Below are 17,514 nucleotides of genomic sequence, written 5' to 3'. Positions count from 1 at the left end.
TATAATATGTTGGCAATATCCACTAAAAGCTATAGGAAAGAGCAACTTTACATTTCTAAAGGCGAAGACACTTTTTGACAAATCAAAGTCACAATAAAAGAATGAAAAAATAATTGTTTGTTCCATATTGTCTCTTTATTATTTATTTTAATCAAGACACCATTGGTATAGGCACACAAAACTAGAAGATATGTTTTATCACTTTAAGTCAAAGTTCTCTAAATTAACCACATCTTAGAGCCCTTTCATATAGTGTCGGCGGTAAAATATAGCTTTCAACTCCTGTGCTAGCGGCTAAGAAAGGGTTAAAACCACCTGCAATGCGCCGGTACAGCAGCGCTGCCCAATTATTTCAATAAGCTGCTAATGCGGTCCAAAGAAGCTGCTGGCAGAGGAGTCTGGGATGTCACCGAAGCACTATTAAAAAGGTTAAAGTTCATCTTTACAGAAAACATTCACAAATTTTGGGGAAAACTGTACATTGATAATTTTTTTCCTGCAGGAGCCTGGAAAGCAATGCACCCGAAACCTGCTCCTGCAGTCATGTCCTCTGTAATGGCTTTCTGTTTAAAAGCTGGAGGAAAGGTCAGTGGCCTACAAGAACACTCATCAGCATCCAAGTGAAACTACAAGCCTGTCTGCTGCAGTGGAAAATTTTACTTTTAGTTTGTTTATTCACAGGACTCTGTAAATGAACAAGGCAGCTGTATGGGCAGAGTCCTGCCGTGCATTTTTTAAAAGGTGACAGCGCATAGGAATTCATTAAAAGATTGTATTGCTAACGTTATGGAAAATAAAATTGAGGTTTTGCGATTTTAAAAGCATAGTAGTATATAATTTATGCATTAAAAAAATATGAATACGAAAATTTGACTTAGGAAGTATTACAAAGGTGTAGAAAAACATAATATTTCAAGAAAACTGTAGCCATGAATTATTAATCACATGCTGTTAGCAAGCTGCACTTGAAGGGAATCGGTCATGAAAGAAACCATTGCCGTCCTCTAAAGTGCTGGTTACTGGGCTATTATGCCTATAGTCTTGCTTTAGTATTGTGAGCCAAAACACTATACACGCTCCTAGTTCATAACCACGTTACTCGGCATAACAGCCAGGAAATTGAGTTCAGAAACATAAGTCCTGTACTCTTATGAAGAATTGACTCACAATGGCTGTTACAGGCCACATTTGTTTACTTTTTCAACTTTTTGATAGAGTAAGGAAGTATTTGAAGAAACGGAAAATCCAAAATTTTTACAACTGTCTCCAGAACAGGAGAAGGAGCAAAAAAAAGCTTCCAGTGGGGACCCCGTTCATGTAAGAAATGGGTTTATAAGGTGGGACTTTCCACAGTTTGGAGCGTTTTCCCTCTCACGTTATGTCGTGTCCTCCAGGCCAGGAAGTCTCAGAGGAGCACAGACAGCAAAAAGACTGACGGGTGTTTTAACCATTCTATACTCAAACAAAGCTAGAGCAGACCACTTGAATGCTGCCTTTAGGAGTTCATTGACCCTGTAAGCCAGTGGTGCCCAACCAGTGGCCCGCAACCACTTGCTCTGGGATGGAATAAAATAGAATACTGTTATTAAAGGTCAGTTTATTACTAAAAATCACAGTGTCTATATGGGCACATGTTTTGCAGTGGTTACTGGTCTGCTTTCAAACTGATCTGCAGGTGCAGAGCAGTGTACCTTCAGGTTACCTGCACTGAGCCATAGACCTCTGTTATTACCTGCGAGTTTGGTGAGCTTTCTGAAAGTGCACCAAACCTGCAGAATATAATAGAAGTCTATTGGAAAGTGCAGGAAAGCCAAAAGTGTACACTGCGTTGCACCCGTGGTGTGGGTAAACCACAGCGCATCAGTGTAAAAGCAACCATGGGCTCCTTTCACACGGTCAGTCCGACCAATTGGACCCTCCATTCACCTCTAAGTAGTGGCAGACATAAACTGACTTGTGTCCTACCTCTAATCTGATCCGCTAAAAAAAGTGTATAGTTGTCTGTGTCCACTCTGCATATGCAGATCAGACACGGACATGCCATCCGCCCTCTCTACTCATTGTGGCCCGTGACTGGTTAGAAATTCGCTTAAGTGGCCCTTGCTCTTCAAAAGGTTGGGCACCACTGCTGTAAGCAGTACTCCTGTACAATGAATAAGTGTTTAGTTTGGCTGAATACATATTCCAGAATTTGGACCTATCCCAATGTGTTGCATTGCTTCCAATTGTTTGCTGCTAATTACTATATCTGCAGCATATTAAATTCAATGTTAAGGACAGAATTCCCAAGAAGTTAAATTAGGACGCTATAGTTTAGCAAAATATGTACACATGAGCTCTAAAGCTGGATTTTAAGAAAGTAAATTTCTTTGATACCTGCCTGGTTTTATTATGAGTATTACCATTATTTTATGTCCTAAGATGTTAGAATTTTAGTACGGAAATAAATCCAAATGTAGGGTGCAAGGTTTTTGTTTTTGGTGCATGTTAAGGTGAAGTGAATCTACCAAAGAACAAGACACTGCAGCTCTGTTTGTGTACAATGAAGAAGAGGAATGGATGATCACAAAGAAATCTTGGTACACGGCGTGCACAGCGAAGCATGATTACAGCACCAGTGGCTGCTGCCGCTTCAGTACCTTCCTCATTCACCTCTACAAATGATTTGTGTACGACTTTGGATAAAACTAGGTCACGATCTCCAGACATGCCAGAGAGATCACATCTGCCCATATCAAAGACATCAGTCATCCCGAGACTGCCAAGTACAGACTCCAAGTCAAAGAAGTTTTCTAGCTTGAATTTTGGCAAGAAGAGTTCCACTTCCGTTCTTTCCAAATTAGATGGATTTATCATGTCAGCAAACTTCTCATAGGTTAGTTCCTGTTCAAGCTGGAAGCAAACAGATTGATGGCATCAGAAGCTGATCAGGGAATAACATACATTACAACAGATCAAGAACAAGTAGGAATTGTTCCTTATTGGAATGCAGATGAATTCCAAATGTCGAAATATCTAAAAACATGCTGTATGGATCTGATAATAAAATACTAGATTTTCCTCTGTCGTGTTGTGTAAACTTGGCTGATGTTAACAGACAGGTTTTATAAAGCTGACTAGAACTCTGCTAAGCACTATTTGCATCTAATCTGACTGTATTAACATAACTCATGCACTGTAAAGTCTGGTACACTAGTTTTTTTTTTTGCTCAACCCAGCAGGGCTGAAGGAAATAAAAATGACAGTTCAGAAGGAGGAACTGTACTAACCATCCAATGTTAGTACATGGATCTCCCCTTATGTTCTATTGCATGGGTGCTCAACCTGTGGCTCTCCAGCTGTTGCGGAACTACAATTCCCATGAGGCATTGCAAGCCGCTGACAGGTACAAGCATGTCTCCCAAAGGCTGAGGCATTATGGGAATTGTAGTTTTGCAACAGCTGGAGAGCCACAGGTTGAGCACCCATGTTCTATTGTGTTCTGACAGGGGGGCAGCCTCCTGCCAGAACGCTCCGGTCAGTGCTTTCAGCCATTGGCTGAGAGTGCTGATCGGGAGCAACTCGGCAGACCTTTTTCGGTCATGCCCCTTCGACAGAAGCTGGCCAACAGCACTGTCCCAGATCCGTTTTGCTACTCCATAGGATTTTTTCAAGATGTTTATTTATAGGTATTATTGTTTCATGGGGTTTATAAAAAAAAAAAAAAGATGCGACTTTGGGTGCTGCCAGACCAGATTTACATATTGTAAATTTTTATTGGGCAAGAGAAAAAAAAACAAAAAAAAAAACACGTAAAGCTTACAAAACACATGAAAAATGCTGAAAACATTTCTGCATACGTGTGCCAAAATGCACAAAAAAAATAAAAAACACTGGAAAATCTCTTTAAATACGGTCTGCTCAGGTGTGAATACAGCCCTAATGTCTTTTTATTTTGAGGCATATTAACGGTGGAAATAAACGGTTTGAATAAAATTAGCACACCCACAATAAAATTAAGTTTATACTATTTCTAAACATATTTGAAATATGTTGGGTTTTATACCTTACCTGCCCCCCCCCCCCCCCCACACAAATTTTTAGAACAGTGTATCTTCCCTTTCAAAGCATATCCCTAAATGTTTCACTGCAAAATGACTACATTTGTTGTAATCCTAAAGCTTTGCCAGCCAACATTCTGTGGCAGGGCCGATCCTTCCTATCGGCTCACTATGCAAGCCGCTTAGGGCCCCGCAAAGCTGCGGAGGGCCCCCCAAATTACTAGAGGCCCCACCTGGTAAGAAGTCATATTCGCCCCCTCACCCCGCTTCTCAACTCGCTGGCTACATGGGAGAAGAGGTAAGATGTATAGACAGCAGAACCCCCCCCCCCCCCCGCTTTAACTTTAATGTGACATGTCATTTTGCTTAGGGCCCCAGGGAGGTCAGGATCGGCACTGTTCTGTGGTAATATTCATAATAGGATTTTACAGATATTTTACAATCAGATCATATTATGAGCGACCAGCATAAAAGATTGCCACCACAGTGACATTTTCCCCTTCGGGAAACAGAACACTTAAAATTCACATATTCAGAATCAAATAGTATATAACAGATAGGATCACATTTCTAGAGAGAAAGATCATTTCATAATTATTTCAATAATTATTTAACACAATTTAAATTTTAGATATTTACTAAATTAAAAAGGTAAATTAAATGAAAAGTGGAGATCATTAGCAAAATTGTTGGTGATTAGGCCAAAATCCGTGAAAAAGAAAAAGGAAAATAATATATCCTGTATAGGAGATCTTACCATTTCTAGAGAAAGCGGATTTCTTCTGGTTCTAAAAAATGAACTCTTGAGTATGTTAGGTGACAATATTCAAACAGTATGGGTGTCATTGCTTACACCATGGGTGCTCAACCTGTGGCCCTCCAGCTGTTGCAGAACTACAAGTCCCATGATGCATTGCAAAGTGACAGTTACAAGCATAACTTCCAAAAGCTGGGCATGATGGAATTTGTAGTTCTGCAGCAGCTGGAGGGCCACAGGCTTACACCATGCAAATTTAAAGAAAAAACACCTAGTTTAGATATGCATTCCCCCAAAAATAAAAATAAATCCCAAACTAAATTGAATCCATATTTTTCACTTTAATGCAGTCTGACTGCATATATACTAACAAATACAATCTCTCTTTTGTGTAATTTTACATACCAAGTGCTGCAGCAAGGCTTAAAGTGTTACTAAACCCACAACAGTAAAATCAGTCTGTATATGCAGTAACGCATGCTTGTTATATTCACTGTGTAACCCAAGGGGTTAATCCTCTGCATTGTGTAAAAAGGCCTCCCCCTTCTTCCACTGTTCACAATCCATCTCCCACTGGTACAGAGCCCTGGGGGAACTATGCACGTGCTCAGTATAGTTTGTATTGCTAGAGAGTTTTTTTGGGGGGGAGGGTGCATGTGATGCGATTGACCCCGTGCCAATCAGCACTACCAGACAGAGGGTCAGGGGTCATGCAGCCTCATAGGACAGTCTTAGGAGAATGACAACTTCCTCTACAAGCTTTAACCAGTATTCAACCGGACACGGATATTCACAAGACTGCAAGATACTGCTAGAGATAAAAGGTATTTAGCAGTTTTTATTTACTAAAATAATTGCATTTTCATATTCTGTGTACTGTGGGAGACCAAATATAGTGAATGCAAGCTCCTGGGTTTAGTAACACTTTAAAATAAGCTGTGCAAGCAACACACTGGAGAGTTGAATCACAGCTCTCACACAAGCAGCAGCCCATGCCACCAAGGGTCTGATACCCCAGTCTGCACACTGCTCCAATCAACAGCATAGTTCAGGGAGTAAGGAGTACATTTAGATGTCATCTTCTGTAGCTCAGGTGCCCAGTTTTGACACTTCCTGGCAGTGTTGTGTGTTGATCCTGCCATTCTGCATGTTTCTATTAGTCAGTCTCTTAGATAGGTTACCCAACAGGAACATATAGAATGGAGGTGTGCATGTAAAAGGTACAGAAGAATAAGGAGGCAACATTTGGTGCAAAGTGCCAACACTATAGTGAAGGAGGCTGTTGGCACCTTTTTTGTGCCAGAAACAATGCTAATATACAACAACGTAAGCAGGATTTGTTAGTATGTGTTAGTAGACAGGGAGAAAAAGCATTTTGGTATACATAGATAGGGTGCATGTGTTGTCCAATTTCAGGCACAAGGAAAAGAACAAAACAAAAGCATCTCCAAGGCTGGTCACCACAGTGTGACATTATTACATATAATATGTGAGAACAGCGAGGTTCTGTTTACATCATGGTGCAACAAAGAAAAGAGCAGAGTAGAGTTCTATACTTTTGCTTTTCTGAATACTGAGTTATTGACCTAGATACATTGTGTAGCTCACGAGTGCTAGCTTCCAGGTCTGGTCAGTGACTGAAACGGCAAAGCAAGGATGAAGGATGACAGCCCTAGAGTTTGCACTATTAGAAACTAGCAAGCAACAGCATTGTTCATACGAGTACCTTGACCTGTTCACTTAAATTTTTTTATTGGGGGGTGGCTACCTTTATAGTTCTCTCAAGTCAGATGGGATCGTGTTAATCCCACAAATCCTAGAAAACATCACAAATCTGCACCATCTCAATGCATTCTCACTTCCCCAGCTCCGGTCTTTGGGGCCACTCAAAGCTTTATGTACACAAAATGCAAAGATCGACATGCATTCCTAGTACATTCTGAGTGACTTTGGCACAAAAGCTTTTTATGAATCCAAATAAATTCTATAAAAGATTAATGCTCTGTAAAAAATCTGCTTGGCATTTGTTAAAGTGGTTGTAAAGGCTGCAGGTTTTTATCTTTATGCATTCGGTGCATGAAGGTAAAAAGCCTTCCGTGTGTTTCTCCCCCCCCCCCCCCAAAGCCGAGATTCACCCGAGACCCCTCTTGATCCAGCAATGTGCACGAGAGCCTCGGCTGTCCCGGCACTCCTCATTGGCTAAGGTAGCAGCAGGAGCCAATGGCTGTCACTCACAGCCAGTGAGTCAATAAGGAAAGGGGGCGGGGCTGAGCCACAGCCATTTATGTCTTATGGACACAAAGCAGGGCTCAGGAGAGAGCACGCGCCAGTGCCCATATCAAAAGTGGCTTGCTATTGGGGACACTGGTCAAAAAGGGAGGAGCCAGGAGCGCCGGTGAGGGACCGAGAAGAGGATCAGGGCTGCTCTGTGCAAAACCATTGAACAGAGCCGGTAAGTATACTGTAGCATGTTTGTTATTTAAAAAAGACAAAAAACAAACCTTTATTTCTACTTTAACAGCATCTACAGGCATCTGTGGATAATGCGGTCTCTGCAATTTACTAACTACTTAACGAAGCAGGCCCACCCACTAGTATGAACATTGGGACCTCTAGCAAATGTTGCACGTGTACCAAATCCAGTGAACCCATGCTCTTATTGAAACAATGCATATTTTTCTGTCTTTACAATGAGCACAGGTATAGTCTGAGAAACGTATTTTAATGGCCTATAATATTGTCTATTCCCCTTGTGAAAAGATCTGAAAAACATGTACTTCAAGGAAGTCTTTGGGCACTGGTGATAGAAAAAACTTTCAGCTAATGTTTTCCAATTGAAATAGAATAATCATAATGAACATAACGTGACATTGCTTTATTTCAGAAACGTTTGCTTTATTCCACGAGACAAAAAATGTGTGATGTCTTAAACATACATATAACTATGAAAATGAACATGCCACACAAAAAAGGTCATACTGAATTGACGTATCAATAAATGTCTAAAAAATAAACCCATCAACATACACATATGGAAAAAAAAATCCAGATTAATGGTCTGTACTACTCCACAGCAACCAGTCAGCTACTACTTTTTATTGTCTTACCTTCCCTAGCAGAAATGAAGAAAGGAATGGATTGCAGTAGGGAACACAGAAAGATCTTCTTTTGGGTATTACATGCTACTGCAGCATGATGAACCAGCCTCAATATTGATTTACCAAATGTAACTAAGCTTTTCTTTTCAAGGGAATTTGCACTAGAGCTTGGTGAATGAGGTGAAGCTCTGCGGACTTCTATTATTCAACAATGTGCAAAACATTTTTTCTTTTGCATTTTGCTTGTACATGATTGGATACGCTTTGCAAATTAAAGGGTCACTAAAGGATTTTTTTTTTTTTAGCTAAATAGCTTCCTTTACCTTACTGCAGTACTGGTTTCATGTCCTCATTGTTTGTATTTGCTTTGAAGTAGCTGTAATTCTGCTGTGATCTCCACACTTCCTGGTTGCCTGTTTCCTTATAACCACAGTACTGGAAGATTTTCACGGTGGTCTAAGCTGTCATTACTGTGTGTCTAAAACTCCTCAGAACCAATCAGATTCGTTTTAAAAACAAAACACTGCCCTGGATTTGTTGTTGTGGTTCTGTGAGTCTTCCTGACTCACCTCTCACCCAGAACTTCATGTATGTACCTTTAAAACCGAACGTGAAACTAGAGGCACATTATATGATAGATTAAATTCAATTTTTAATCATTTTTAAAAAGGAATCAGTTAACTTTTATGTCTCTATACCCTGTAAACAGTCATTTCAGCAAAACATTTTTTTTCCTTTAGTGACCCTTTAAACTTCACCACATTCACTGGGGCAAATTGCATGCAAAGTTCAACTGCCCATGTAAAGTGAACAGCCTATTTGGGTTTAGCAAATCAACCCCAATGACTATTGACAAATACTTGAAGAATTCAAATGATTAGCATCCAACTTTGCTATGCAAGTGAAACATTTTCATCTGACAGTGTACCTTATACAAAGGTAATTAAAGTGGATATAAACCCTCACATACACCCAGTGAAGTGAACAGCCTCAGATGATGCACAGGGATGAAACAAATCTCCCTACATAAGTTTTACATGTATATCTGCTATCTTCAGAGTTCTATATCCTTTAAAATATGCAAATCGGGTTACATATTTTTTCTTCCTATTCAGCACAGAGTGTGAAGCCTAGGTATTCAGCCAAGACAGCTCATTGGAGGAAAGGCACACACTCCCACTACAGATTGGCAAAGGAAGAAGGATGGAATGTGCAGAGATGTGCTGCGAGAAGGCAAGCTGTCTGCTAATCTATTTATTGCAATCTCCCACAACACAAATTTCAGACTGCTTTTATCTCCTGTGTCAGAGACCTTGTCAGAAGTTATCAGGCTGATAACAGAACTACTGAGCAGGAGACAGCTACAGAATTTAGAGCTTTGGAGAGAGATAAGAAAACACTACAGATGGATATGCCCAGCTCAAAATGTAATCAATCGGGTTTACATCCACTTCAAAAAGGTAAGTAGTCATTTACATTTGGAAAGGACACTTAAATAAGGCACAAAACTCAGTAGGACAAACTACAGTGGAACCTCGGATTACGAGTATAATACGTTCCAGGAGAATGCTCGTAATCCAATGTACTCGCATATCAAAGCGAGTTTTCCCATTGAAGTCAATGGAAATGATTTGTTCCGCAATGACTTCAATGAGATGCAATACCGCATGTGACCAGAGGCAGGGGGTGCTGGAGAGCCTCGAAAATGGCCAAAAAGGCCCAAGGACACTTCGGCTGACCTCGGCAAACCCCAGAAAGATTTCCTACCCGAGATTTGCCAAAATCAGCCATGCTGTCTTCGGGCCTTTCCATGCATTTCCGAACGGCTGCGATCGGCTCCGGCGCCCCCCCCACCTCAGGCCAAAAGCGGTACTGCACACCGCTTTGGCCTGAATCGTGCTCATTTTGCGAGACAAAACTCGCAAACGGAGTCACGATTTTTTTTTAAATACAGTGCTCGTATTGCGAATCGCTCGTTAACTGCGTTACTCGCAATCCAAGGTTCCACTGTATATAGCTGTGAACCTTTTCTTTATTAGTCGGAGGGTGGTTGTTGAGCATTAAAGGGTTTGTAAAGGTTCGTTTTTTATTTTCTAAATAGGTTACCTTAAGCTAGTGCATTGTTGGTTCACTTACCTTTTCCTTCGATTTTCCTTCAAAATGTTTTTATTCTTTGTCTGAATTTCTCACTTCCTGTTGCTCCTCAGTAAGGTGTTCAGTAAGCTGTTCTAAATGACTTTCCACGGCTCGGATGATGGTGGAAAGCTTACTGAGGAGAAACAGGAAGTGAGAAATTCAAACAAAGAATAAAAACATTTTGAAGGAAAATCGAAGGAAAAGGTAAGTGAACCAACAATGCACTATCTTAAAAGGAACCAATTTAGAAAATAAAAGACGAACCTTTACAACCCCTTTAATAATGGTTTGCTATATGTAAAATATCTATATATGTAAATATTGCTTATTTGAAACAGCAAATGTTTAGTAGGTTAGGAGCTCTTCAAGGAAAACGAAACCTAAAAAGGCACTTTTAAAGCAAAACATTATATTCACAGAACTATAGAAAAATTTAGAGCATAATACTAGCTTATTCAGAACAGCATCACAAAGAGCAAATCTAAAGTGCAGAACCCCATAGTTACCTTAAAGCTGAATTCTGACTCGTAGCTAAGGGTTATTTCATTGTGAATTCTTGAAGGAGCCTCTAAAAGTAAATGTAGTTTCTGCAGACGTGCTTACTTTGACTGAACTAATAAATGTAAGTGTACACATAGACCTTAGACAGCAGTCTGAAGATCTAAGTGGATTAAAGATTGGTTTACGAAAGATCTTTTGTAGACCACCAGTCCTAGAACGTCAATTTTTTCATCACAAGATAAATGTATGTTTTCCAGCAATATAAACATGCATTTCCTGTGCCTGGAATAATTTACAGTTTATCTAGCACCATCAGAAGTATTTTATGAAAAAAAAACTATTTTTTGATGTCTATAGAAGATCTTTCATGACTCTGGTGACCGATGATTATTATATGTGTAGCCTCAATTACAAGGACTAATGTTTTTCAAGACATATTTGCGATTGTTGCAAGAAGCCTTATTACCCAGATTGGCCTTTTTAGGTTTAGTCATCCTCAGTATTTCAGTGATTGAAATGCAGTTCCTCAGGGTGAACTGAACCTGCCACAAAACAAAATGCTACGGCTCTGCTTATGGGTGATAAAGAACAGAAATGGATGGTCACAGAATATCTTTGGAACAATCATTATACAACGCATCATCATAATTCCTGCTGTTGCAGCAGCTGCCTCAGTACCCTCTTCGTTTACATCTACAAAAGATTTGTGGACTACTTTAGAAAGCACTAGTTCATTATTACTAGACATTCCCGAGAAGTCCGCTTTGCCTTGGTCAAAAGCATCAGCCATCCCCATGTCACTAAGTACAGACTTCAGGTCATAACTGTCTTCTAGCTTAAACTTTGGTACAAACAACTCCATTTCTGTTATGTCCATCATTTCAGGGTTTGTCCACTCCAAAAATTTACTATATGTTAACTCTTTTTCAAGCTGAAAAGAACAAAACATTGTAACAATTAATTTAAAAATAATTCAGTACACTACTAAACAACCTATTAGAATGTAAGCTTCCAGGAACAGGACCCTCCTAACCCTCTTGTATTAAATTGTATTGTCTCCATTTATATTGTAAAGCTCTGCGCAAACTGTTGGTGCTTTACAAATCCTTATAAACAATAATAATAATAATAATAATAATAATAATAATAATAATAACCGTAAAGCCTTTCACATAAGCCAACTGTGATTTCAGTGATACAAAATGCCAGAATGTGAAGAACTTTGCATTTATTTCTCCCCCTCTTTAAAACTATTTCTTGATCTCCTACAGGCCAGCTTGTATATGGGTGCAAAGCACATATGTAGAGTTAGAATTCTGAGCGCTTATGACTCTTCAACTCCCCTAAAATGTTTTAAAGATGCATTGGTTATCATTGAGGCTGGGTTCACGTTGCCACATGAAGCGGTGCACAGCAGGGGGCCGATGCGTCCCTGTTCACTGTTTCATGTCCGATTTCAGTCCGAATTTTTGCTTGAATTCATCCCTGAAAACAGATCAGAAGATGCACAGGACTCCTGTGCAATTTGCAATGGAGCCACTCCGGAGATGTGTGAACCGGCTCTATAGAGAGCCAGGCACGATCTCCTGACATGCAAATTTCATGCAGGGAAACCCCTCCGATGTGACATTTGGCACCTTTCAGGGGGGAGCAGATACTTGTCTAATAAAAGGTATTTGCTCACACTTCCGGCGATAGATTGCCACAGATTCCACGGCGATCTCTGCCATGTCCAGCCCCTCCTCCGTCCCCCCTGCTACCTTCTGGGAGACACACGGGTCCCAGAAGACAGCAGGGACCAGTGAGAGCGCGCATCATGACTCGTGTATGCACAGTAAGGAACCAGGCTGAGAAGCCGCAAGGCTTCACTTTCGAAATTCCCTTACTGAAGATGCTGGCGCCTGCACGCGGGAGTCGAGGGGCAGATAAGCTTCGGGTGAGGACATTGCAGGCGTGCTGGACAGGCAAGTTTCCTAATGTTAAAAGCCAGCAGCTGCAGTATTTGTAGCTGCCGACTTTAAAAAAAGAAATTTCAGCAGAACTCTGCTTTAAGTGGCAAGTCTTAGACATAAGAAACATCAGCAACCATTCAGAATGTATATTGTGCTGGTCTCGCTTAAAGCATTTGTTAAACCCCCCCCCCCCCCCCCCAAGATTAAGTTGGTTCCCTTAAAGCAAGTTATACAGCACAGGTCTTTGTGCCGTGTCATTTGGCACCTTTTATCACCTAAAAAAAAACTGGCTATGCCCTCCCCTCTGTAAACTGACTGCGATATCATGGCTGCTGAGCCCTGACACTGTGGTCAGTTTACGTGCCTCCATCATCCACAGCCCTGCTCTCCTGTGTCTGTCTCTGCTGTCCTCCACTCCCTGCCTGTCTGCTCATACCAGTGCCTGCTACCCCCGCTCCTGCTGATCTCATAACTTCTACTAAATCCTGTAGTCCCCTCTGTACCATAATAAGTGTCCCTGTGTCTGTTTTATGTAAAAAATCTGCCAATCTGTACCTATACAAGCGCAGCTCCTGGCGCTTAGCTGACTGTCTGTTCTTTCTCCCCCTCCTCCACCCACTGGATCTGTGAGCCGGAGAGCGAAGATAGCTGACAAGTCAGCGGAGTGGCAGGAGCCGAGTTTATATTGGTACAGATCCGCAGATTTTTTACATAACACAGACACAGGGACACTTATTATTATGGTACAGAGGGGATTACAGGATTTAGTAGAAGTGGGTTAACAACCACTTTAAGCAGAATAAATTCTGATTGGTTGCTATAGGCAACTGCTACTTGTGTTTTGAAGACACTAATTGTATCTTAGTAGCTTACTAAGCTGACAATTGTTCAACCGTGAGATCAGCTATGTATGGAGGAAATCCCACAACCTGGATAATCCTTAGCTAATCACAAAACTGCTGTTGGCAGCAAGTTCTTATGAGTGGCTCCTTCCGCATATAGAAATCCTGACATTAAATATCATACACATATCCTTTATCCATTATCATATCCATTTTAAACATTGTCTACATACATTACAAATCAGTAGAGTAGGTATCTAGTACAATGAACATAACAAAGCAAACTTTGCAAACATATACTGTAGCAATAAAACAAAAAAAGTACAGCACGATACATTAAGGGAAGCAAAATATAGAGTTTTACATGTATACAAAAAACAGTCATTATTGTTTTACAAGCCCATCACTTAATAATGGAACCTTTAGGCTAAACTACTATAACCTGTACAATATCAGTCCTATATGAACAACCAATTGAAAAGTGATCTTAGAAGGTACACCTTGAACCTTCATAAAAAGTCAAACACCTCAACAGAGGTTACACTGGAGAAGTTTCTTACCTTTTCCAAGCCAGTGGTTCCATCCTGAATATCATCGGGGAGCAGTATAAACATACTCAACTGATTATTCACATAGGGCAGTTCAATAACTTTTGTGAACAAATCTCCTACGTAGGTCATTGGAAATTTGGCTTTTTTGTACATCATCTGCACAGGCTTGGTTTCATTCTAACAACAGAAACCCAAAAATGCATTACAATTCATGTCAGCATAATCTTGAAAAACATAATTAACTACAGCTAAGCAAAAACTTTCTAAAACTACAAATCACGTCAGGCAAGGTTTAATAAATGGCCTCCTAAACTACAGAGCTTAAACAACACCCTAATGACCAGGGATAATTCATAACCTCATAAATAATACTTGCCATTTTACAGTGTTAGGATTCAGCTAATCGATTTAAATACAGCTTTGTAGATTTACACAACAGTTTTCTTTTGGCAGAATATGTACGTTATAAGATAACAATTTTAACTGTTGTGTATCATTTATAGAAACAAATAAAAAAAAATAAAGAATAAAAAAATACAAAACTTCCTTAAATTTCTTCTACAAACCTTTGCAAACATTTAAAAGAAATTTTTGTCCAGTTACAGTTCTCAGCATATTCTGCCAGCTGTCCTAGTTACAAGATACCAAACATGTATGCATACCTAACCTACCTCTAATCCACATTGTGGAGCAATACTCTAACTTAGATTTGCCTGTCTCCTACCATGTAAAAGAAAAGGTAAACTGCTCTTCCCCACCTGGCCAATATCTCTGGTAATACAGCTGTGCATAACAGCCATGTCAAGTTGGAGGAAAACTGGAACGAATTGGAGATACTGGTGCAAAAAATAGGCAGAAGATCTTTTAAAAGGCTATAGAGATTGAACGGTTGATCTGATGCCTGATTATTATGGGGTTAAATTATACTGTACATGTATATTCATATATGGTAGGTGGATGGATACATTGGGGAGTAGATCGCTCTCTAGCTGATTCTTTCACAATTGTAAGTCTTGCAATCTGTCTTGCCTCACTGCAACAAATCCGGATTCAATGTATTAAATAGTGGTGTGGCCTCACTGTGGTGATAGGATGTGCTTTACAAACATGTTTAGTGCTTTGCTGGCTTCAGGACTCTGAAGCATTTGGAGCGTTATTTAAATAAAAGATAAAAAAAAAAAAAAGGCTTTGCCTTGTCAATCATGTAATTAGGAGAACTCCATGACATACCGCAGGTGCCACACAGAGGTCTGAATATGCAGCGTATAGCAGAGAGTGGAAAGTGATATACACTCTCCATTCTAAATGGGCCCCTCAGTTTCCAGTGAATTCACTAAAAATCCATTGGTGCTATGGGAACTAAAAATTATTTCCTAAGCCACTTTCATCATTGAGATTCCAAGTAGTACCTTTGGGTTACAAAGTATCTACGATTCACTTAAAATGCATACCTTATTCAATTTGAAGGGCATTTCTGATGTACAATTCTTGTCAAACTGGTTAGCCCAATTTCCTTTGAAGTAGATTGCATTCACCAGTACAAGTCTAGTAAGTGAATCCACGCTGCCGCTCGGTAGCAGGTCTTGGATTTTACCTAAATAAGATTATGGAACAAAATCAGTACTGAACATTAAGAGAAGGCTTATACAATATACAGTCATGGCCGAAATTGTTGGCACCCCAGAAAATCAAGTATTTTTTACAGAAAAGTATTGCAGTAACATGTTTTGCTATACACATGTTTATTCCATTTGTGTGTATTGGAACAAAACAAAACAAAAAAAAAAGGGTGGAAAAAAAAAAGCAAATTGGAAATTATGTCACACAAAACTCCAAAAATTGGCTGGTCAAAATTCTTGGCACCCTTAACTTAATATTTGGTTGCACACCCTTTGGAAAAAAATTTACTGAAATCATTCGCTTCCTATAACCATCAATAAGCTTCTTACACCTCTATCCCGGAATTTTGGAACATGCTTCCTTTGCAGACTGCTCCAGGTCTCCCTTATTGGAAGAGCGCCTTTTCCCAACAGCAATTTTAGGATCTCTCCACAGGTGTTCAATGGGATTTAAATCTGGACTCATTGCTGGCCACTTTAGAACTCTCCAGTGCTTTGTTGCCATCCATTTCTGGGTGCTCTTTGATGTAGGTTTGGGCTCATTGTCCTGCTGGAAGACCCAAGACCTCGGACACAAACCCAGCTTTCTGACACTGGGCTCTACAGTGCGACCCAAAATCCTTTGGTAATACTCAGATTTCATGATGCCTTGCACACATTCAAGACACCCAGTGCCAGAGGCAGCAAAACAACCCCAAAAACATCATTGAACCTCCACCATATTTCACTGTAGGTACCGTGTTATTTTCTTTTGTAGGCCTCATTCCGTTTTTGGTAAACAGTAGAATGATGTGCTTTACCAAAAAGCTCTGTCTTGGTCTCATCTGTCCACAAGATGTTTTGCCAGAAGGATTTTGGCTTACTCAAGTACATTTTGGCAAACTGTAGTCTTGCTTTTTTATGTCTCTGTGTCAGCAGTGGGGTCCTCCCGGGTCTCCTGCCATAGCATTTCATTTAATTTAAATGTCGATGGATAGTTTGCGCTGACACTGATGCTCCCTGAGCCTGCAGGACAGCTTGAACTTGTTTGGGGCTGCTTATCCACCATCCGGACTATCCTGCGTTGCAACCTTTCATCAATTTTTCTCTTCCATCCGCGCCCAGAGAGATTAGCTACAGTGCCATGGGTTGCATTATGTCAAATTTGTATATTTTTTCCTCCTTTTTTTGTTTTGTTCCAATACACACGTGTATAGCAAAACATGTGTTACTGCAATACTTTTCTGTGAGAAATACTTGATTTTCTGGAAAAATTTCTGGGGTGCCAACAATTTCGGCCATGACTGTATTTAAATATATTTATTAAATTAGTAAAGACAGTGTTTCCTATTCTTAAAGAATGAAAAAAAAAGTTGCAAACCTATAATACAGCACTAAAAATTCTATGAGTGAATTCATCTGCTTAACCACTTCAGGACCCGCTCATGTACATATACGTCAGCAGTTTAAAGATGGATATCTTGGTAACGGCAGCAGCTGCTGCCACAACCGAAGTATCCATCTCTTCAGTGAGCGGTCCTGTAAACGATAATGGTGGTCTCTGCAGCGGATTCACTGCAAGATCACCGTTATCGGCGGCGGGAGAGGGCCCCCCTCCTGCGCCCTCCACCGTCGGTAGCGGCGGAGGCGATCTGGTCCTTGTCCTTCCTTGGTATGGAGACGAGTGAGGAAAAGATTGCCCCCACCCGTGTCCATACCATAGCAGGGCAGAATCTGCGTAAAAACGTCACTTCCGCCCATACGTCTTAAAAGGCACATTTTACTCTAAATATGAGTTCTGAGGTCTTTTTGACCCCAGATCTCATATTTAAGAGGACCTGTCATGCTTTTTTCTATTACAAGGGATGTTTACATTCCTTGTAATAGAAATAAAAGTGACACATTTTTTTTTTTTAAAACAGTGAAATAAACAAGAAAACAAAAAAAAAATGTTTTAAAGCACCCCGTCGAGCTTGCGCGCAGATGTATATGAAAACGATGTTCAAACCACACATGTGAGGTATCGCCGCAATCGTTAG

At 40.2% G+C, this 17,514-nt stretch overlaps 1 protein-coding gene across 2 annotated transcripts in view; it reads right to left on the bottom strand.

Moving 5' to 3' along the window:
- Positions 1-2,377: 2,377 nt before the first annotated feature.
- Positions 2,378-17,514, bottom strand: part of LOC120940645 (serpin B6-like) — a 38,702-nt gene continuing 23,565 nt past the window's right edge. The window contains exons 5-7 of one of the 2 annotated variants that reach the window (XM_040353623.1): positions 15,329-15,471; positions 13,887-14,054; positions 2,378-2,892 (exon numbers count right to left, since the gene is read on the bottom strand). In XM_040353623.1, coding sequence (XP_040209557.1) covers positions 2,488-2,892; positions 13,887-14,054; positions 15,329-15,471 — 716 coding nt within the window. In that variant the 3' untranslated portion in view covers positions 2,378-2,487. Of the gene's footprint in view, positions 2,893-10,243; positions 11,464-13,886; positions 14,055-15,328; positions 15,472-17,514 lie in introns of those variants that run through there. The other variant, XM_040353622.1, reaches the window with a different exon arrangement.

Source organism: Rana temporaria, chromosome 5 (assembly GCF_905171775.1).
Source record: "Rana temporaria chromosome 5, aRanTem1.1, whole genome shotgun sequence".
Taxonomy (NCBI): domain Eukaryota; kingdom Metazoa; phylum Chordata; class Amphibia; order Anura; family Ranidae; genus Rana; species Rana temporaria.
The sequence above is the reverse complement of the archived record's forward strand: the minus strand, read 5'-3'. Positions and strand labels throughout refer to the sequence as shown.